We start from the raw sequence: 23,129 nt of genomic DNA, 5'->3' as shown, positions 1-23,129 counted from the left end.
CTGTGTCAAATTTAATCGTAAATCTTCAGTACAGAATTTAGTAATGAGTAAATTGTTTGCTTGGAAACATCTGTAGTTTTGTCCAGACAGATCAACTGTGTAGCTGAACTTATGTTAAACATGATTGTGACAAATAACAGTTTTAGAGGGCTAAGTGACAAGTTAAACCTAACAACAAATTCTTCATAGATTTAGGCCTGTTATATTTATGTGAGTATGTTGCAGTATCTAATTGTTTTGTAATTTGATGTGCATAAATTAATACGTGACAGTGTTATATTCTGAGAGTAATATTCAACTTGAAAGTTATGTTAGCACAATAAGTGATACAAAGTTACACAAAATGATTGTCCCAGTGAAGTATGGACTTCAGCCTACTGCACACCACATCATTTACCAAATGTGCTCAATCTTCTACTGAAGATCTCCAACTCCTAAATTATATTTACCTTTATGATTCTGCAGTCATACTTGGTGTGGTGGGTCCAGTCATGTTAGATGATATCCACAAATTGATAGATATTTCCTTGTCAATTTGCTGACTTAATGATCCTGTAGTTTAGCTAAAGACATACAGTAGAATCAAGTTGAAAAAGTAAAAACCTCATAAGCTAAATAAATGATTTATTGTACAAAAGAAAAATGACAGTAAATAAACAACAAAAGGCAAAAATAACAATTGAACAGTTATTCATATGCACAACCATTAAACTACAAAGTTGGGGTGATATTTTTTTTTAGGTACACAAAGAACGGAGGGATGAAGGGGGAAAGTGAAAAAAACTTGAGAAGCGGTGAACCTGTCCAAAACATCATAAATGTCCACATTTGGGTAGGTATTTACATAGAGATTTCTTCCTCTCATATATTTATATGAAAACACTCTCACACATACCAGTATACAAACACTAAAATTCAAAATGCAACTTCTCAACAGCTTTAACCATTGTTAAGCCATAGATGTGGGCACAGCTATTAATAATATTTCTTTTGACCACACATTACCAGAGCCGCTACCATCAGTCACTCTGTCAATAACTCAATCTGAACCTGAGAGCAAGGGGACCCTGTGGTTTTCATCTAAATCTTTTTTTTTGGGGGGGGGGGGGGGGGGGGGGGGGGGGGGCTTATGGGTTAAATGTTTGCACAGATTGATCGATGACAAATTTTAAAAAAGCAAGTTTTTTTTTTAGAAGACTAAAGTGAGGTAGACAGACTTTGAAATGCATTGTAATTAATATTAATAAATAGACAATTGACCAGTTGAATTATTTCCAACCACTGCCCCTAAACCAGCTTGTCTCTCCCTTTGAAATGTTCTAGCATATTCCTGCGATCACAAAAGTTACAGCACACAACATGTCATCCTCTACTTTGGCTAACAATCCCTGGATACTCTTCCCATCCTTACATGGGTCCCTTTCACTTAAAAATACACACAAAGGCAAAAACATGTCTATGCAAGACGGTCAACACGTCGCTTGAGTCAAAAGAACGTCGTCTCTCTAACATGGTAACAGATTAAAGTTGGTGGGCGGGCCATCTCCAGTTAAAGCATTCTATGTTCATCGATCCAGACACTTATTACACACAAGACTTATCGCCCACAGCGGGCGAGGAGGCCTTTCAGGCCGCTGGTTCAGTACGTCCAGGTTCCAGATTGGATAGAAGTGTGTGAGTGTATGGACAGGCCCCCGCTTCAGACAAAAGTCAGGAAAGCGTGATGGTATCAAAAAGAAGTGATAACCTCTCTAGTTTATGGTTTATCACCAGAAGCTTGAATAGCTTTTTTTTTTTTTTTTTTTTTTTAATCCTATACTGTACAAGCTATCTTGTGCTTGGTAAAACACAGACAACACTTTACCTCCTCACGCCATGAACGTCCCATAGTGCAAAATTTATTGTTGGTAAGGTAGAGTGCCCCCAAAAAGGTTTTTGTACCCCTTTTTTTTAAAAATATATACATATATCATTTATATATAATGTCAGAAGGCTCTTCCTTTATCCAACAGCATAGTGCTTTCGTTTACAACAAAATGATATCTTTGCTTTGACATCCAGGAGACAAAGAGAGACTTCAAGCATTCTAATCTACACTGTGTTCAAGCACTAACAATATTTTCTCCATAATGATAATGATGAGCTGAGGCGGAAGTGGATCAGGGGCATTTCACAATGCAAATATGTTTTCTAAAGTTAAGTCAGAAGTCGTGTTATGGTCTCTTCATTTTTCTTTTGCACATTACGTGGTTTGTTGTGACTTATAAAAGGTATTAATCTTTTCTGAAACTAGCTCGACGGTGTATTTTTAACACAGGTTATAGCAGAGTGAACCTTTGTGTGTTTAGTACAGGTTATAGATTTTGTTTGTATGATATGCTCAGTTCCAGGCCTCTTCAAGTTAAAAGAGAGTGCATTCACTACTCTGTTTTAAACATTTAATGTAAAAAAATTGAAGGTATTAAAAAATGTATTTTCCAGACACAGAAGAAGAAAAATCTGTCTTAGTTCTTGTCAGTCCTGCTGGACCTGCGCTCTTCCTCCTCCTTCTTCGTCCTCCGGTGCAGAACGACTTCAGAGTGCATCTACATTATAGTTTGGTTTCAGACTTTAGTGTGCAAGTCTTTAGACTGTCCACTTACAAAAAACAAAAAAAGATCCAATTAACTGGGAAAAGGGTTTTGTCCCACTGGGGACAGTGACCGAGGGCATAGGTTTGGTTTTGGATCTCATCGACACTGTACATCTCTAGAGCTCATCTCTGAATGTCTGTAAACAAGATTTTTGATTGAGTATTTCCAATGGGGATCTTTGATCTTTTCACCAAAGTGATGGATTATTAAAAAATATTGTTCATTCCCCCTTTTGTTGATCAAATCTCACTGATAAGTAAGTGGATCTGTGAATGGATTATCTCCAACCTCAACCATAGGACTGAAACTGCTTTAAAAAATATTGTAAATGCTCAAGTCTCCTGTCATCTCAATCCACTAACCTGGACATTTCACAAAGATGCGACGGAAAAAAAACTAAACAAACAAACAAACAAACAGACATACAAACAAAATCTTTTTTAAAAGCCCACAAAACTAGCACATACTCTATAACATAGTTTTGTCTCATTTACCATTTTCTGAAGCTGCTCCATAAGTACAACCTCTTTAAATTATTCATCATGTACTGTATTTCCATCACTCAGTCCCTTTTTAATTCATATTTCATTTAAAACTTTTTTTTAAAATTTTTTCTTTTTCTTTTTTACAGTTAGAATCGATTTAATTACCAGAAAAATGGAAACTCAGTGGGATGTTTTTGTGGCTGAGCAAAAGTGAAATCCGGTGCCGAGGAGTGGATTCTGGTGCCAGGGGAGAGCTCCGTAAGGGTTTTGGGTGGTTGGAGGCTGTGCACAAGTGTGCGTCTCCCCCTGCAGCCTAAGAGCAGCCACATCTGTCCACCACCATCCCCGGGATCTTGCCGTGGATGATCTGCTGCTTGTCATTGAAGTAGAGCATGTTAATGGGGGACATCTTGGTCGGGGTACAGCAGGGCCCTGCCGAGCCTCGGGGGTTGGCGTGCTGCACCAGGTGGGTGTGTGGGTATTTCTGCATGAACATGTACTCGCACTGGCCGGAGCAGTAGTTGGCTTTGTAGCGTTTGGGAGCAATGATCCAGTCCCAGCCGAAGGCCTCGAAATCCACAGTCAGAGGGTAGCGGCAGCAGCGAGACTCTGTGGAGTGCTCGTCGCAGTCCAGGCCCAGGTTTCTACGGGAGCGTTTGGTCGTCTCGAGAACCTTCACTTCCAGGAACGGCTGCTGGAACCAGGGGGAAGAGGGGCAGGACGGAGAGAAATAGGTGGTTATAAGAGAACAACAGCAGAGACATGCCTATATATAATGTAAAGATAAAGTAAAGTAAAGTTATCATCAACATCTGTGAGTTGAGCTGCTTTTTGTGGCCTGTGAGCAGGGGAAAATACAAGGTTATGTTTTGGGTTTGCTTATGTTTCCTTAGTACTTGTATGTTGTGGGGGTATAATGTACATCAATGTTTAGTAAAAATGACACTGTAAAAGAGCACGTTGAGGAAATATAAATTAAAAAAAACCTAGTAATGGTGTAAACAAACCAAAGCTCGTCACGTCCCACTCCAGAAGACTAGAGACTACAATTGCTGCCAAAGCTGCTTAGACTCAGTACTGAAGTGTTGTACAACCTATGACAACATGATATTTCAGTTTTACTTTTTTAGAAATTTGATTAATATGATTGATAATTGTAAAACAATATAAAAAACTTCACTGTCCTTTTACAATGAGTCAAAGAAACAAGACCAATAAGCTTAACCTGCTGGTTTCATGTCATTTTACAGCTCACTAAAGTCAAAGACAGTATTTGATCGGAGGAGTAACCATGACGTAACCATGACAATGCAGCACAGAATAGTAATAAAAAAAATACTATTATATATTATTTCCACTGGAGTGGAGTTTTCCAGTAAAATTAATCTGAAGTCCTCAGTTTATGAAGCACATGAAGAGGTTTGATGATCTCTGATTTAGTCCAGCATTAATAATAGTTACTGCAAAGTTATTCCCAAACTAAACCGTTAACAGTTGGGCCGTGCCAAATGAGCCAAAGAGACAAACATCTTATTAGGCTGCTTGAAATAAAATATAAAATGAATTTGTCATCTTTAAAGCACAATGAGCCGTTTCAGCAGCGATTCAAAGATCACCGAGAAGAAACTACTCTTTCATAACACCGATAGCTGACTCTGTATGCTCGGTTTGATCCATGACCCGGGAGGTCATCTGCAGCCTAACATAACCTTGACCTTTGGGCAAAGCAAGCGGATCAAATATTTTACTCTATCATGTTTGTTTTACAAAGCCTTCCTCTCCCCACAGTGATTCCAGCTGGGCTTGAGCACAGTTTTTTGTGACGCATTCAAAAGAGGAAATAAGCTGAAAGGCCGTTGGGGGGAGACCATGTCAGCTTGGCCTTCAGGGCTTTTGTTGTAGAAAAAAGACCCAGAGGATCAGCGAGAAGCAGAGTTTGACTCTTTCTTTGCTTGTGTTTTGTTTTATTTTTGTACACTTGCCTGTGTTTTTGATCCTTCCCTTTTTTCCGCCTCAAGAATAATAATGCACACTGTGCACTCTCTATGCTCAGAGGGCAGCGATTTATTGGCCGAGACACCAGAGCTGACCTCTGATATGTGTTGTGAAGATCTGACCCAAATGACCACTTGGTAAATATTTGGTGTTGCTTAACTGGGATGACTGGCCTACATAATTCAACATAGATGTGGTATGTAACTGTCAGTCGGAGTAACTCTGGGGTTTCTAACTAGATTAATGGTTCACGGATGGGTTTGCTGTGAGACTGAAGTTTGAACTCATCCGTGCAGCTCCATCCATTACATTGCACATAAACCCAGCTCTTCATCGTGGAAAAGAAAAATAATCCAAGCAAATATGTGGGCCAAGGCAGGTCTGGTGATATATATTGTGTACAAGAACCCTCTCAAACTCCGAGGCCCAGAAGCATCCTAACAACATGATAATGGAAAAATGTAGAAATATTTAGTTGTAGTTGTTAATTGCAGTAGATCTGAAGATGGGATGTGGTGATGACTAAATGATGAGGGCGGATCCAAACAGCAGCTGTGTTTTCTCTGTACTGAAGTCAATACAGAGTGTGGTCGTGTCTGTTTTATGGTTCCAGGATTCAAGGGCAAAACTGTGGGTGATATTTCAATACATGACTAACTCATAAACTTCCCATTTACTTGTGTGTTGTCTTTCTTTAATCCACCAATTTGATTCTATGGACATGATGGAAATAAAGGATTATCCACAATTTTAGATTACAGAAAAAACTGCTCTTCCCTTATATCAACGCCCACCGTCACCCTTCAAGACACCACACTCTCTCCGGAGATTTACAGTGTGATTCAGATCGTTGAAATGATTGTAGTTTCAACCACACGTCGGTCTGAAACCATTCGTTCCTTTAAAGTGTGACTGTTTGCTGTTCAGGCAGTAGTGCAATGGTTGGAATCGTTTCAGATTATAAAACATAAAGGAGGTAAGGGAAACAACACAGGACTCACAATGGAGACTAACATAAATGTAATGTGTAGCTAGAGATGACATAAGAGTCTTTTCCCCGTGACTATATTTTAAACAGGTTTTTCGTTCCGTGCAGTTGTCAACAAAGTGATTTCCCCTTCAAATCAAGTTTGTTTGTTTTTTCACTAACTTAATTTTAGCAGCCCTCCTTTGATTGAAATTTGAATTGACATCTGCATGAATGTGAGCTGCGATGGAAGTGATTACCCCCCTGCCCCAGGGACAGGTCTGAGGGTCCTTACCAGCCCCTCCTCCCCAGGCCTCAGCGAAGTAACTGCCAGATCATTGCCGCTCTCGTCAAAGGCGTTGATGTCGATTCCCCAGTTGGTGTGCGGCTGCTTGAACCAGTTCTGCAACACGTGCTTAAAGTCAATACTTTGCCAGTGGCCCACTCTGGAGTTGAGCTCGATCTTCAGGGAGCGTATGCGGATGTGGCGGCTGCCCTGCTCTGTGACGGGCTTCAGGCGGAGGATCTGCAGGTAGACGGTGGAGGTCTGCTGCAGCGGCCGCAGGTACACCCACAGCTGGGCCTTCAGCACCTTGGTGAACATCAGTTTGGGGCTGAACTTGAAGAAGCAGCAGCTCGGCTTCCCGTTCACCTGCACCAGCGGCTCCGCTGTGGGAACATTGAGATAATTGAGATAATCATCAGACAAATACCTCTTGACATATGCACCGACCACGAACTGAAACTTCCCTGTTTCTTCCCTTTTGAAACATGTCACTTCATGTCATCTTTCTACTTCCCCCCATCTGATGAATGACATAAAATGCCACACAATTTTCCACACATGGTGATAAACATTACTGCTACAATATTTTTCACAGAATTTCTGTTGATGCAATTTGTGATTCTGCATTTTGTTTTTGGTCACGTTGATGGTTCAGCATCATTCACTGATGGAAACATTGAACCCTAACCCTTTTAATCAGTATAGCAAACTGCAGTGCAAAATCAGAATATTTCAGTTTTACAGATATCAATCTAATGTCTTTAACTACAGTCACTGTCTGGACAAATGGGTTGAGAAATAAGGAATAAACCACAAAATCATAAAAGGCCCAGCAGAGTTAGAAGTTAGGCTTGTAAAGATGAAATTATTTAATCACACAATCAAACATGTCTCTGAGCAGTTTTCTTAGTTACCACACTTAGATGCCATGTACAGCAAACAGAAAAGTTTAGTTTTTTTATTTGCATGAAATGAGAGTACGTGGTCAAGAAAGATTTCTTAATTGTAAGACAGGACAGTCTGTGTCCATTGAAAACACAATGAGGCTTTGTGTTTTCAATGTTTTGAGCTACTTTGACTCTCATAACACAGATGAACAGCTGCTGATGGATCACAGCAGAAAGCAGGCACACAAACAGAACTGGTTCTCCAAGTAGAATGAGAAGTACCAACATGGACTTACAACATTGTGCTTTTTATGATAAAGTAAAAACTTTTTTTAGAGGGAGCTGTTAACAGTGTTGTGAGTGTTTGGGAGGTTAAGGGCACAGATGCACTTATTTGGACTACACACAGGAAAATGTGTACGAGTTTTGCACACTGATCATAAAACCAAAGACAACAGCTCCACACGTCACTGAGAAGCGATAAAACTCTGGCACCGTTTTCTGTAACTCGAGCGGCCGAATTAAAGAGAGGGGGGTGCAGAGTTTGTAGCTCAACAATACTCTGCCGCTGTCAACATATGGGATATTGGTTGTTTTCTTAGATGTAATCTCAAGTTTCTTGTTCTGGGATAGCGATAATAATGAATTTGAGTCTGATTCCATGTATTTAACTGAAGATAAAACATGACCTGCAAGCCAAACCAAGAAAAGATAATCCATAAATAAGTCCTTCTTTCCCAGCATGATATGGTTTAACAGTCGAACCTAAATTGACTGTTAACTCTACTTTTTCTGGTAAACCTACTGCAGTGGGTTATCACGATCCTGTTGTTTGTCAGGTTACGTTTGTGATTACATCCAGGTTGGAAAACAGACACATTTACATATTGAAACAAGGATCAGCAATGGTGGCCAGTAGCCAGATGGTAACCTTAGATTCCCCTGGGTCAGTTGAAATTAAATGGTTGACCGCGACGCCACAACTAGCAAAATTAAAACATCTCAAGTTTTTTTTTTTGTGGCTCTCGCTTCTCACAAATATACTTGGGGTGTGGATTATGGGTTACGTCAAAGAACACAAGGCGTCTCCTCATGTCCACAGATTTATTCCTGTCATGATCCTCAGCGCTGGTCTTTCTGTGATGTGCACCACATGTCAAATCTGCACATGGTTCATTTACATAGACCTCCATCTGATATAATGACACCCATCCATTGCATTCATACATTAATTTCCATGTAAAGCGTTCATTTATTAAGGGAAATTTATTCTGCGTCTATCTGGCATAATAATTTGCCAACAGAGTACAAAAGAATATTTAATCTCCCCGTTTTCTCTGAGCATATTTGACATATTCAAACTCCAGATTTTAGCAGATTAACTGCTGTTTTCCGTTTCTTATCTTGAAGAGGAGTGTTGTTGCTCAACCGTTAAAAAAAAAGAAAAGAGAAAAAACTGCATGGACCTGTCAATCACTGCTAAATCTGAGGTTGCTCAGGCAACCTGCAAATGCTTCCTGGGTCAAAAGGTTATTTGGCACCTCAGCCTAGTTAAGAAATGGGATCAGGGGTCAAAACCGTCAGCCTCTTTACATCTCAGTGGTGCTGGGGAGGGGCAGCCCCTAATAGCCAGATTGAGTTTGAAGGTCAAGGTCGACCTTATGGCAATGGTAATATGTCTTTCTTCACAACACGTCTTTTCACCAGAGAATCATTTGAAATCGCAGACACACAACAGCACTGAATCAGCCACAGTTCGATTTTTTTTTTGAGTAGGGTGGAGATTCTCCAGCCAATGGTGAATTGTTTATAAAACCTCAGTTGACCAGGAGGTAACACTGCTCCGGGTTGTTTTCTTTTTACACTAAACAAGTGTTGTAATTGAATTATGGGCATGCATTGAGGGATATGAATTCACCGAGGTACAGATGGACTATCCATTAGAAGAGACGGAGCGAACATTGAATAAGGGCCAAGCCAGGGACAGACGTGGTCCTTCAGCCTGTATTTCCAGGGACAGTCATTAGTGAGTGTAAATTATACAGTGTCTCACGCTGGACAAACAATATGTCAATGTTCCTTTTGGTGGGTTGCTGGGGTCACGGCAATTAACGTGGGCGGTGTTGTGTTCGCTCATCAGCACAAAACTGGGAATGAATGATTCTGCAGTTTGCTTGGGGTTTACTTGTTATTACTACTTTTTTTGCTGTTTTGAATCGCTGCAGATGGTGACAGATACACACCAGCGCTTCTTTCGCTAACTATTCTCAGTGCTTTTGCTGAGTTCTTGAGAGGGGAAAAGGAAACAATCCACAGAACACCGCATGGCTGAAATGGTTCCGTTTCTTGAGCAGAGGCCTTTCTTGAGGAGTAGTAATCTGAGAAGCGGGGCCTGTGTGTCGTGATCCCTAGTTATTAAACACACCTGCACAGCATACGAGCTCTGTCATGTTAAACAATGACTGCATTGATAGGCAAAATCAATTTATGCCTTTATAGATCCTGTAAGTGCACAAGTAGGCGGCAAACCATGGAGCAGCTTAATTACACCCTACATCTTCCAGTCCACTTGGGCAAAAGCTAATAGCTTGTAAAGATCAGCAAACCAACGGGTTATTTAATCCTTCTACCTCAGCTAACATTGCTCCCATAACACACTCGTGTTGGAAGAGGTAACAATTTCACTGGAACTGCAGGAGTGTTTTTACAGCTTAATTTCCTGAACACTTTTCGTAGTGGTAGCTCATTGTTTTAACACTCTGATTTCAATCCTGCAGTTGGGACAGATATTCTGGTTTGTGGTCAGCCCCACCTACTGGAGCCCGAACACCTCGCTCCCCCCGGCCAGACTGATAAGGATAGAAACTAAAGCCTTTACAGTAAGATATAAACCATAGATATTAAAAAAACCTAGTAAAACCCATGTGAAGTATGGAGTATGGTGTGTTTTTCCAAAAAGAAACAGGGTTGTTTGCCTTTCCTCCTCATCTTTCCAGCCTACTTCATTATTACAGCAGCTTATTTCCCTGTGGTATAATTGCTGCATATGCAGCGCATGAATTTTACTGCCAACACCCAGCAGGCCTGCAGGTGAGCCTATCAAACATCTGGTGGATTCCCTGGATACCTGTGTCCTATAGTTAGCCCACCACCTCCTATACATGCATGTAAAGGGAGACATATAGGATGTAAGGGTTTATTCACGCCGCCATCTGTCCGTTTCAATACAACTGTGGGCAATTTTGAAGTTAAATGCTTTTAATAAAACAGTTGAAAACAGATGGAGAGGGGAAGTTGAAGTATTTATAAGATGAATGGGTAACATGTTACCAGAGGGTGTGCCTAAATGTTATATTATGTGGAAAAAAAGGAGATTCTTTATATGGAGTGGATGGATAATAAATGGGAATGCACATGAGGAAGTTCACAAAAGTTTATACTTTCTTGGTACAGATCTCTGTGCTGCCGTCTCTTGCACTTGAGCAACGAGGAGCAACCTGACTATATTTACTGCAAAGAAATACCTCCTCAACTCAATCATTGCAGTAGGATAAACTACATGACAAGCTTTAATTGTTTGTAAAAGAAAAAAAAACAAAACAAGAAAATGAGCTTAGCTGTTTCATAACCTTATGCCAAAATAGTTTTTATTTTCTTTGTCAATGATCAGGCAGCAAAAAAAAAGATGGTGCTCTGGTGACTGGTGACAGGAAGGTTAATGTGATTTCATGGATTAACCATAGTTTATCATCACAGATGTTTGAGCTTTGAAAATAAACTTCACACATATTTATCTTACATCTCAAGAAAGAAAAAAATGTCATAGAGGTTTACTTTTCCCCCCAAACTCTTGAAAAGCAGTCCTGTGCGTGTTGTATAGATTTGTGGTAACATATGCCAATCAGGTGAGAAAACTCAGCTGAAGTGGGGTTGGGAGAGAAATGGTCATCTTTTGTTAATGTCCAAATGGATAATGCATAATGGTATAAAACTAGATAGGAGTTACATTTGCATATATATATCTATATTTTCTTTTCTTAATGGGAAATGCAAATGTGCCATTTTGTGGTGAGTGTGTGTTTGGGAGCCTTCATGTTGAATAAATGTGACTCTAGGGTATCCCCACGCACCTCGGCATATTAATCATCGTGACACGTTCACGACCCTTCTAATAAGACAGGGGCCACAGTGCACCCCCTCAAACATCCCATCCCACCCCAACCCCACTCCCTCTTTGTCCCTCAGCCACTCCCAGGGGACGGGAGAGGGTAGTGGGGGAGGCCAGGCTCGAGCTGGGGATGGACGGGGGGGTGTGTGAAGTTAGACCCCCTCATTCAAAAGCTGTCCCCTGGGACAACGGCAGGCACAAGACTCCTATTAGGACTGAGCACAGTAGCCCCCCAGGAGCAACAAAAGACACCTCCTAATGCTCCCTGTTCTAGTTCAGCGAACACACACACACACACACACACACACACACACACACGGAAACATGCAACTGCACATAAACACACACAACACGCACAAGCTCTAAACTGACTGACATCAGCAAATAGACTCAAAGCTCATTGCTTTTAGTGTGTCAGGTTATATATGATTGTATTATAAGGGGAACGTCTGTGGGACATCTCCAGCAGGACAGGGACAGAGCGTGAAAAGAGTGAGCGTGCAGTGAACTGCAATAAGGTGGACAGCTGGACAGCAGGAAGCATGCTGAGGTCTCAACGCCTGTGTTCGTGTGCATCCACACATACATGCAAGACGTTAATGTCAGAAGACAATGCTCTGCTCTGCTTCCAAAAGTTGAAACCAAAAACTTTTCTCTTATTCCATACAAGCAGCAATCTCAACGGGACAATGCAGAAAGACGGTCCTGACTGATGGTGCTTTAGACTGTTGAAAGGCTTCAGTCACAGTATACATTTTTTTAACTAGTCTTAATTCTTTAATTCTGAATTATTATTTTTTTGTAAATACAGGAAACATCCCTGCATGATGAAACTCTAAGACTACTTTAATGAAGTGATTTATTTTCAATAAAGACCATCAGTGACAAGAGTTGTTGAGAAAAGACAAACTCATTTTGTACCTGCTGAATTTGAGCCACTGACCATTACGGTCCAATCCACATAAAGCATAAAAAGTAGACAATACAATTTTACTCTATTCATTTATGGAAGGAGTTGTGTTGACTTTTATTTGGATTAAACCTCTAATGATATTTTACATGTATATGTACTTTTCTTTCTTCTTCATTGCCTGCATCCTGACACTTTTAATCAAGTTACCCAAAATACATCATGTCGAAGTGTCAGCGTGTGTTTTAACTCACACATCACATCCACTGCAAAAACATTAAGGAAACTTTGACATTCAGACTTAGTGAGCTGGCCTAGCTACAGTAAGTAAGTAAGTAAGTAAGTAAGTGAGTGAGTGAGTGAGCATATAAGAAGGGAGAACAGAGCGATGGAAACTATCTATCTCACTGTCACTAAATGTGGTGATAATGTGCTCTGTATATGTTTTGCCTGACTGTTTTATTCTGAGTTCTCTGGATAGCACAATCCATCTGTTGAATAAATTTGAATAACCAAAGGACATTATTGTCACACTGCACTGCTGGCCATCGAGTTGCTGTACTGAAGACAAATGTTCCCAAAGAAAACGGGTTCTGAAAATAAATCAGCATGTATGACAGACACATGGTTATAGATCACAACAGCTATGATTTTAGCATTAGTTGCCTTTTTCTTCTTATTATTATTATTTATTATGGCTCAATGTAACAAGCACAGCCAAACCCTACAATGCATACAATGCAAAACATTTTAAAACTTAAATGGATTTACACAATCTTTGTTTTTATCTTTACCTTTGTTTGTTTGACTAGTATCAAAGTAACTCTTTGATTTAAGAAAAGGGCAGAGACACAAAGTTAGAAGAACCAGGAGTTGCAGCAGACCTGCAGCTCTCTGGGAGTCCAAGAGGGTGGTTCACAATGTAAAGGTAGATCATGAATGTGTTTTGGTCCTAAACCATTCAGTGCTTGACCAACAGCAGTATTTTGAAATCAACCATTTGACAGACAGGATTCGACAGACAGATAGATATAACCCCCTGCCTTGGTCTCAATGAGGAACTCCCCTATATAATCCGCTGCATCTGTGTTATCCATTCTTTTTAGAGCAGCTGTAAACTCACCATTACAGTAATAAAGTCGACAGAAGTTTTTCCAAATTTCTTTAATACAAGATATGTTCTTAAGGTCGTCGTAGTATAGCTGACACTGTCATTTTCTTAATGTGGCTGTTAAAATCACTGCAACATCACAGGTGAGACTAGACCAGTTTACTAAAAGATTTGCTTTTATTTTCTTGGTTCCATTTATTCTATCTTGTTCACATCAGGAATGTGTGTCCATGTTATATGTTGTGTCTGTTCACATGAAATAAACAGTTCTCCACAGACCACAGTCCATGTGCTCTGGCTAGGATGATCCCTCATACTTATTTTAGTATCTTATTATGCAGACGATGCCCACATTTATCTTTGTCATCTTGTGACAATGCTTCCCTTGACTCAGCAATCAGTGCATTCAAGAAACCAATTCATAGATGAGCCCAGATTTCCCACAGAACATTTTGATGATTCTCTCCTCTCTGTCTTCTCTCGTATCTTACATCATACCCTCTGGTAACTGTTCCCATATTAACATGGAGAAACACCATGTGGCTTAAATAAAACACCAATGACAATGACGATAACCTTCGACTGCAGGTAAAAAAAATAGTTTACTGACCACCTTAAGACCATTATACACACAAGACTTCCATCCTGCATTTAAGAAAAATTCTAATTTCAATTTGTGTCTACATTGTCCATTTCTGTTATTTCTGTCTTTTACATCTCATGTATTAACTGCGTTCATATATATGCATGTCACTGTGGCTAGTGGGGTGATCATCATTAATGTATTTACTGTTGCTCAAACTACTCTCAAACTGCATGAACACATACACACACACACACACACACACACACACACACACATATGCTCATAAATGCTCAGCACGGTGCCATATTTCTCTCGGAAAGTGTCTCACTCAGCGACTAAAATAATCCCTGAAGCCACCCAAATCTGTCAGAGCCTGAGCCCAGAGTCAGAGTTTTCTCCAAAGACAAAGTTGTGCTACTTATGCAACATGAAAATATCTATGGCTCCTTTTACGAGCTTCTCCTCATCCATCTGTGCTGTACATTATATAAATCATACTCTGCTCTCGTCCCTAAAGAAATCACTTCGCCTGTGCATTTTCATAATGAACTTCCTCGAGTGATGTGATACAGCGGGCAGACACACAACCACAGGTGATAAATACAGCGAGACGCTGCTCTCCTTTGCACAGAAAAGAGGCTAATTAAATTTTCATGTAGATAATCATGAGCTAATCCACTGTTAATTGTGCTTCTTTCCAACACAGTGGCTCCCTCGTGGGATCCGACATTATGCCCATGCAGCATTTCCTTTGCTTAAACGGCTCTTAGATTTAATGGACTCTTCCATAAACTGATCCTGAGCAGCTCCTCGCACACGACCACACAAAGCCTGAACGCATCCATCAACAATAATCCCCTCAATGATCTCCATTTTATCTTTTCACTCCCCTCCTCCTCCTCCTCCTCACTCATGTCCCTACACAGGGCTTAATTACTGGTCCGAAGTAATTATTTCCTTTATTAGTGAAACGAAACATCTGTTTCAGGTCTTTTTAATTGTACCTATAAAACCCTTCCATGATTTCTGTCCCTTTAGGATAGGACTGGGCTGCTTGTTGCTCCCTGCGGACTCACTCCCTTCTTCCCTCCACCCCCTTTCATACCCGCAGCAGGAGCCGTGGTGCACCTAACTCAATCACACGCTTTGAAATCCTTTAAAGAAGCAATGAGGAGCTCGGCAGTTGATACACACACACCAGCAGATAAAGCAGGGGTCGAAAAAATATTCTTGCACAGTCACGTCCACTAACTGACATTGCACGCAGTCTTGCCTCCGTCCTCCAAACTTCTCATGGTTGTATTTTTGGTAAAAGCATGCATTAAATTCCAAAGCAACATATTCCCAAATGCAAAAGAAAAGGCCGGCTGCAGGGACTGGTACATAGGAGCGTGGGAAGAGGGGAAGGAGGGTGGAAGGAGTGAGATTCCTGAGGTCCTGGGGAAATTTTGTCCCTGTATTAATAGACATTGGTCCCTTTGAAATTTTATTAGCCATAAAGTTGACAGTATGTTGTGCAATTTCTACAGTCCTACAGACCTTTCTTTCTTAAGTTTTTACCCCCTTTTTGAACAAACCAGTCGTGCCCCAGCGTCCAAACAATCCAACACCAAAGTTTATCTTTCCCTCAACTGATGTCAGCAACTACACAGGGAGAACAGGTGTCATCGTCAAACTGAGACCTCCATGAAATAAATAAATCTATAAAAGCCTCACATAGTCATCAACTTCCAGCAAACACTGGCCAGTGAGTTGAAGACAGTCCGACTTCTGCTGCTCTGTCCTTTTAGCGCTCTCCCTCTTAATTTTTATGGTTCCTGCACCTTCAGGAAATGACCCTTTTATAGGGTCAACACTATAAAAGACTTGTTTTTTTGTGGGAGTGGTTAGTAGAGGAGTGTGTGTGTGTGTGTTTGTGTGAAGGGGGATAAGTGTTCAAGTTACTACCGGTTCGTCTTTGCTGCCAAAGAAAGAGACCCGATGAGGTTAATAGTCTCCTCTTCCAATATATCACATAGCTGTGAACTCTGTGACCCTTTTTGTCAATAGGAGAACTTTTCTCTGGAGTGTGTGTTAGTGTGTGTGTGTGTGTGTGTGTGTGTGAGAGAGAGAGAGACACACACACAGAGAGCATCCTTATGCACCTACACAAGTGTGCACATGTGGAAATTTGTACATTCACACCTTTACATGTGTGCTTGAACTGAATGTGCCTCGTCTTCACAGGATTACATAATAATGCCAGTATATAATAATAATAAATTATATAAGTTTGTCAAAGCCTACACACAGTCACGTGGACTACACAAACCATTTATAAAAAACTGTTTAACAAAGTGCGAAGTTTCAAGAGGAGCTGAGCCAATTTTTTTGTTCTGTGATCTTCTTTAGACCTAAACCTCTGTATTAATCCTGAAAGTGTTTCTCTGTAAACAGTCACTGATTTTCCCACACTCTGGACACACTGAATTGCTGGAATAAAATTATGTTAGGGAATAATGTCTGGGAGGAAGGCTAAGCTAGTGCTGCTCTCTGCTGGATTCTCTCTTACTGGACAATCTCAAAATGACTGTAAGAGCGAAAAGGTTAACCCAAAGCAAAACCCCATCAAGAGTACAAGAAGCTTTCCTGCAAAACGAGTGGTGATATAACCACAAGAGCAGTAAAGGGAGTCATCAGAGGTGCCACTTTTCTTCACACCCTATACTCCTGATGTGCTCTATCAGAACAATTTGAACTGTTTCCAACGAGTTTCTAGAAGTGAAATAATGTGTGGTTAATCAGCCTCAAAACGAGAAGGTCACTGATTGCAGAGGAAGGTCTGGACCCAATGTCTTGGACAAGTGACAAATGGGAGACTAGTGGGGTCAAATCCTAACCCCACCTCAGGCAAAACAAACCAAGCTCCAAAATACACACTCTGCACACACACCCACGACAATTACGCACATAAATCAACATACACGAACTCCACAGTTCAGTATTTGCATTCATATGTTAATGCAAATAGATTAGTTAATAAAAAGCCAACACTCTTTCTCAGCGCAGCATTAGAAAATGACCGGGATGAAGTGAGTTCATAAACTGAGCCGTTTGTTACGTGTGAACAGCGAGCGGAGCAGTTACCTACACAACACACTGTATGGAGGGAGATGTTTCAGAACATAAAGTGCTGCACTATGATATAAATAGCTGTACTTTTCCATGAAATTTCATAGTAATTAGAGACCAAGAAGCATGGACCCTCTCAACCCCCACTGCGGCACCCACGTACCTTGAGTGAATACTAAGAAGCAACTCTGGCACAGGTCCAGTTCAGTATGTACTGTGTGAACCCACATGGCCCATCAAAGGCAGTGTGCACGACCGTGAAAGGGTGATTGGGTTCGAGGTGCGCAGGGAATAGTGTTTGAAGTCCTCCTTCTATCAGAGAGACCGAAAAAGGCACTTTTAATCCTGTGGGATCACTAAGGCGCCACAGGCAAAAGAGATGCACTCATTCTCTCAACTCTTCCATGAGTACCGGAGAAAAGAAGAGAGGGAAGGAGAGCGGAGGGGGAGGAATGTGTGGGCGGGGTGGGGGGGATGGGGGGGGGGGGTGCAGATGATAAAAAACTGCAGCTGACATGAAGAGATGAGACGTACAGAACAGAGAGGAAGTGCTGTAACATGACAGATACAGCAGTAATGTCAGTCATTACCTCCTCTGGCAGGCATGAGGCTGTTGAAACCTGCATTTACCCATCATGCATTATACCTTTCTTTGAGGATCGTATGGTGTGTGTGTGTGTGTGTGTGTGTGTGTGTGTGCGCTTGTGTGTGTGTGTGTGTGTGTGTGTGTGCATGCGTGCGTGCGTGCAGAGGATGGGAAGCAAAAGGTTCAAAAACATAGTTTGAGGTTATTGTTTGCCCTCACTGTACAGCTGAGTGTGTTACAATATGTTTCTATATTTACAGGTGGAGAGGGAATAATCCAGTGCAGGAGATCACAGCAAGTTATTACAGAAAATCGTAGCTGTCAGCATGTCAGCATACAGTGTACCCCGCACGTTTTTGTGAGCAAATATACATGGAATGGTGATAGATAGATAGATAGATAGATAGATGGTGGATATATAAATAGATAAATAGATAGATAGATGGATAGATAAAAATATTCAGATGACGTGAGCCGTGATGTTTTTTCTTTGCCATACATGGAGACAGGTGGGGCTGTTAGGACAGGTGAAGAGGGTGACAACATTATTAAACTACAAAATTATTTAAAATAGATCTGCACCAGGTTTATTCAAAAACTAATTTACCTCTAGAGGAAGCAAGGCTCCTTTTGTTTGCAAAGATAGATAGATAGATAGGTAGATAGATACATAGATAGAAAGATAGACAGACAGATCGATAGATAGATATTGGTATAGAATATATAGCAGACAATGCAGAGAAGATAGTAGGCTTAAGAAAAAAACGATTATTTGGAGTGTGTTTCATCCGCCCTGTGCAGAATATATTACGTGTGTAAATGTTGTTGAACCCCGCAATTCGCCAGGAAAAGGTCACACACTCCCCTCGACACTAAGTGATTCTCTGTCTTTGTGTACTCGTGGTGAAAAAAAAAAAAAAAACGAGCTGCGCCTATAAACTTCGCATTTAAAAGGCAAGTGCGGCCGAGGGGGGCCGCTGCATGAGGGGAACAATAGCAGCTTTTTGGACACACTTTTTCTCACTGCGATGAACAGCAGGGAAACCGGTAGAGCCTCCTATAAAAGACCGATAGAGCACAGCTGCCAGGGTTCAACAGTAATTTTATAAAATGTCTCCGAGGGCCCTGCCTGCGGTTTATCTGTGGATTTATGGGAAATGAGAGGGCAAGCAAATTGTCAGGGGGCAATAATCAGAGGGCCTCGCGACGTGATCATAACCCCAGAATTTAGGGCTTTTATGCAAAACAGGACATAAAGGGGCAACGTGACGCAACTGCCGGCCAAATGCTGCATTATCATTAATAATGCACTTGACATTCAGGCGGGTCTGTCACGCGTTCACTCCCTGTCAAACACCAGGACTCATCCGAGGGGGTAGAAGTTTAAACGTGACAGCAGGAAGGGGGCTGAGCACATAGCCACTGGACACCGGGCTCCAACGGGACTCGGCCCCGTCATCATCATCATCATCATCATCATCATCACCACCACCAAAACAAAAGTTCATCAGGCCACATTGAGTGACGAGGCTCCGTATGCTGCTGAGTATTGATTGACCAGGTCCACACGTAATCCCTAATTTGACAGCAGTGGCCAACAGCTGACCAGGGCCATTTGTCTAATTGTATCAGTCCGCTTCACACACACAGCGTGGACCCCCACAATCCTGATCTGGACAAAAAGTGTCTTGGGCCACTGACCTGGCCGAGCCCCAGCGGCTCCACTGTCCGCGCAGCAGGCCCGAGTCGCTCGAACCTATCTGCGCCCCGCAATTACGCGCACTGCGCGTTTGGAGACAACGCTGTTGGCTGGTAAACGGTTAGGCTACTCACGCTCAGAGGCCATGGTGATCACGGACTCCGTGGTGGCGTGGTACTCATCCTCCTCCATGAACTCGTCCTGGGACGACGCGTCCCCCTGGAAGTCGTGGTGGTCCAGGAGCTGCTGGAGCGGAGGCGCCTTGGGCAGCAGCTGATTGACCACCTCCCGGCTGATGTTGGGCGCCTGCTTGAGACGCAGCTTGCTCAGGATCTGGGACTTAATGGTCTCCAGTCGCAGCACTTTGCTCTGCTCCCTCCAAACACAGGCAGAGCACTCGTGGGCGCCGGCGTCCTCGTCCAGCAGGGACAGCCCGGCGTCCGTGGGCGTCTCGCTGGCAGGAGGCAGCAGCAGATTGGGCTCATCGCTCCCCGATTGTCCCAGAGAGATGAGCACCATCAAGCACAGTAAGAAGTTGTACCTCGGCATGACGATGCGCGGACACCAGGCAACGCAACTTTTCCGGTTATCTTTCTTGTCTTTTTACTCCCTGTACTCCGTTATATCCCCTCTGTCCGACGTGCGCCGCTCCTCGCCTTATCCTACAAAAGGCAGGGGATCAGTGGCATGCATCTAATCCCGTACGATCACCCCGAAGTTGCCTTTTTCTTGCAGCAGGAGCCTTTGCAATAAATTTTCCACAAAAAAAAAAAGTGCGTCCCAGTGTTTCTCGGCACAGGCTGTGTGGATTGAAAGTGAATTATCTGTCTGATGAATGCATAGCCTGCTCACGTGTAGTAGGATGTTGGTTTTTTTGTGGTTCTTCTGTACAATTTAGTCCATGGAGGTGTGTGAATGTTCAGAAGTGTCACTGAAGAATGTGCAAGTGCGGTCAAAAAGGGGCTCTTTATATATCTCAGCTGCCCGGTGTCGTAATCCGTCTCCATTGGCTAAGATTGCAACAAAAGGCTTTTAGGTCTGTCACCAAGTCAAGAGGGACAGAGCGAAGGGAGGGTGCACGCACTGTTATGGGAGTATAAATGTTTTTACTGTGACAAACAATGTCTCGCATTAGAGATATTGCCCAATTAAGTAATTATGATGGTGGCATAAAATAAATAAACTGTAGAGTAAAAAATAAATAAATAAGGCACATGTTTTCTCCCAGAAATCTCCACATCCAGATATTTACGCGGCATTTCAATACATAATAAAATAACTTTATATGGATCCGAATGTGGGTCTACCACATGGTCAGATGCAGATTATTTAGATGTCGCACGAGGTCTTCCCATGCAAGCTGGGCTCTTAGAACTGAGCGTCAAAGTACCTCAATATAAAGCAGAAAAGTGAATCTACTTTATACAAACTGGACAATGTCCTGCAGCATTGCGATTTTAAAATGCTCAGTGCTTTAGGCAACATGGTGAAGCAAAAAAAGAATAAAAACATAAATGGTTAATATATCGATAGGTTTTGTAACAATGCGACAACAGCAGCAGCAGCAGCAGCAGCAGGTCTGCATACTTTTTCATGTAGATTTGCTTAAAAATCAAACTATACTACTTTTTAGAGGTAAATATGTCCAATTAAAGTTTCATGAGAATTTTAAGCCTTGTGTGAATCATTTCTCATTCATAAACGCCCACAGTACATGCAAAACTCTCAGAATCTTAACAAAAGTTGTGCAGCTACATATCATGGTACTTTTCAAAATACTCTCTCCCTTGACTGTAGACATGTTGAATTAAAGTTGTGATATTTCTGCAACAGAGTTCCACGGTTGCACCTCTTTTGGAGCACTGAGTTGCCTGAAGCCATGGTGGCATCACTGACTGACTAGTGTCATCTGCTGGAGAAAAAGACAGTTGCAGCTGCAGAGCAGGTCATGTTTCAGAAGGTGTTCGTGTGAGCTGCATCTTTCACTTCTCACTGTGGTCAGATTGTGATATACTTCATTGTGAAATGTCCATAGACGTTATTATATTACAGAGTATATATGGCATATAGCTCTATAGAAAATCTTAACTGTCAAAACACTTTCATTCGTGGACTTGATGTTACAATCCCTGAAGTCAACACTTTACTTAACAGATTGTTGTTATTATTATTATCATTATTATTATTAATAGTATTTTAAATTGGTTTGGGGGGGGGTCTTTTTTCATCAAACTCCTTTAACGCCTCAGAATAACAGGACAAAACATCATGAGCTCAGACAGAAATTACAGGGGTGGGTTTTACTGACTAAAGGTTTTTCAAGCCTTTCCCCCTTCCCCTCCCCATGTACCCACAGTATATGATGAAAATAATGGCAATGATGTTTTGTATTTTATTTATGTTAAATTAAATGAATGTCACCAATTCAGACCTGATTTGCAATGCAAACACGTAGCAGTTAATGCAAAAGCTGTTCATATGATATTAACATGTGCTTTGTCATATGAACCCTACATGGAACTGTATCAGACTGTACCATTATGACCATCATTGTTGACAGGCTGTCATGCCTCTGTTTCTCTCTGCAGGGATGCACAATTTCATTACTCTCATGTTCCCACTGGGGATCTACATGAATGCCCTGATTGGGCATTTTATTTAGACAGGACCTGCAGTGTAGGACAGAACTGCATCATGACTCTGCTGTAATCATTAGATCCGTGTGATAAAACACTCTCCGCAGGCTTTTCTGAGTGTGTGCTGTACACTGCTGATGTCGTGCTCAGTTCCCTGATCTGACCACAATGTTATCTTACTGAAATGAAAAAGGATGTAGTGTTTGCCAAAGTAACAGGCGACAAAGATTTTAAGGTCAGTGGTTTGTATTTACGTGTATTAAGTTGCTTTTTTATTGCACTTTCTTTCCCTAAACCTCCCATTTACTCTGGCACAAAGTACTCACAAAACATCAAACTCACCTGAAAACACCTGGCAGGCCTTGTTGTCATGGATCAATATGAGCAATATCTGAAAAAAACAAAAACGATTTATTTGTTTTTGCCGCTGTTTATAGCAGCAGCCACTGACCAGCCAGAGCACATGCTGATCAACCACACTTATTCATCTCTGACCACAATTATTGACTTGAATTTCCATCTGTAAACTGCAGATGACCAATAACAGATAAAGACCTCAAACCACAATGATAAAAATAATAATAATAATAATAAATTTAATTTATAGAGCACTTTTCTTTGCCAAACGATGTGCAGGGACATTCACTCACAGGCAAGGGGACCAGAAATGTCAGTCTTTAAATATATAAATGAAACAATACCCAAAGTGCTTTATATGAAAATGAAATGATCATCGTAAGTTAACAATAAACTGATTTGTGCAAGACAGTGATTTTGCTTTGGAATCATAAAATCTTTATAATTAATCCCATAATACTTTACAATAAGAAACACAAACACACTATAATAACTCAAGCAATACAAATAACCTAAAAATATAATGTGTACATTAACAACGGTTACACCACTTCACTTCCTGAAACCTCTTCCAGCTCAAGACCACTACAAACAACCGGCGGTCGGTGGCTGCCGCCACGAACAGTGGCAGCTGCAGCCGCAGGCCAGTGGCTGCTGTGGCTGCCACCGGGAAAAGCCACATCATCAAGCTGCCGCGGCCGCTTGTTGTCGC

General features: G+C 41.5%; 1 protein-coding gene across 2 annotated transcripts; it reads right to left on the bottom strand.

Annotated features, from left to right (window-relative positions):
- Nucleotides 1–607: 607 nt before the first annotated feature.
- On the bottom strand, nucleotides 608–23,086 carry LOC118309639 (growth/differentiation factor 11-like). 2 transcript variants are annotated; one of them, XM_035632005.2, is made up of 4 exons: nucleotides 22,403–23,086; nucleotides 19,559–20,086; nucleotides 6,376–6,749; nucleotides 608–3,812 (listed from the first exon to the last, which is right to left on the bottom strand). In XM_035632005.2, exons 2-4 carry the CDS (start codon nucleotides 19,971–19,973, stop codon nucleotides 3,432–3,434), a joined length of 1,170 nt encoding a protein of 389 aa, XP_035487898.1. In that variant the 5' UTR covers nucleotides 19,974–20,086; nucleotides 22,403–23,086; the 3' UTR covers nucleotides 608–3,431. The 2 variants fall into 2 exon arrangements, with proteins under 2 accessions (XP_035487898.1, XP_035487900.1); XM_035632007.2 differs by lacking the exon at nucleotides 22,403–23,086 and having other exon boundaries at nucleotides 608–3,809; nucleotides 19,559–20,399.
- Between the last annotated feature and the right edge of the window lie 43 nt (nucleotides 23,087–23,129).

The sequence above is a fragment of the Scophthalmus maximus genome, chromosome 6 (genome assembly GCF_022379125.1).
Source record: "Scophthalmus maximus strain ysfricsl-2021 chromosome 6, ASM2237912v1, whole genome shotgun sequence".
Lineage (NCBI taxonomy): Eukaryota > Metazoa > Chordata > Actinopteri > Pleuronectiformes > Scophthalmidae > Scophthalmus > Scophthalmus maximus.
Note: the sequence above shows the minus strand (reverse complement) of the source record. Positions and strands in the feature narration are given on the sequence as shown.

What these genes read in the sequence shown, in the direction of transcription:
- LOC118309639 (XM_035632005.2), bottom strand. Translation starts at nt 19,973, where the DNA reads ATGCCGAGGTACAACTTCTTACTGTGCTTGATGGTGCTCATCTCTCTG. An exon ending in GATCACCATGGCCTCTGAGC is followed by an intron (nt 6,750 to 19,558) that starts GTGAGTAGCCTA and finishes ATGTTCCCACAG; the next exon opens with CGGAGCCGCTGGTGCAGGTG. An exon ending in GGCCTGGGGAGGAGGGGCTG is followed by an intron (nt 3,813 to 6,375) that starts GTAAGGACCCTC and finishes CCCTGGTTCCAG; the next exon opens with CAGCCGTTCCTGGAAGTGAA.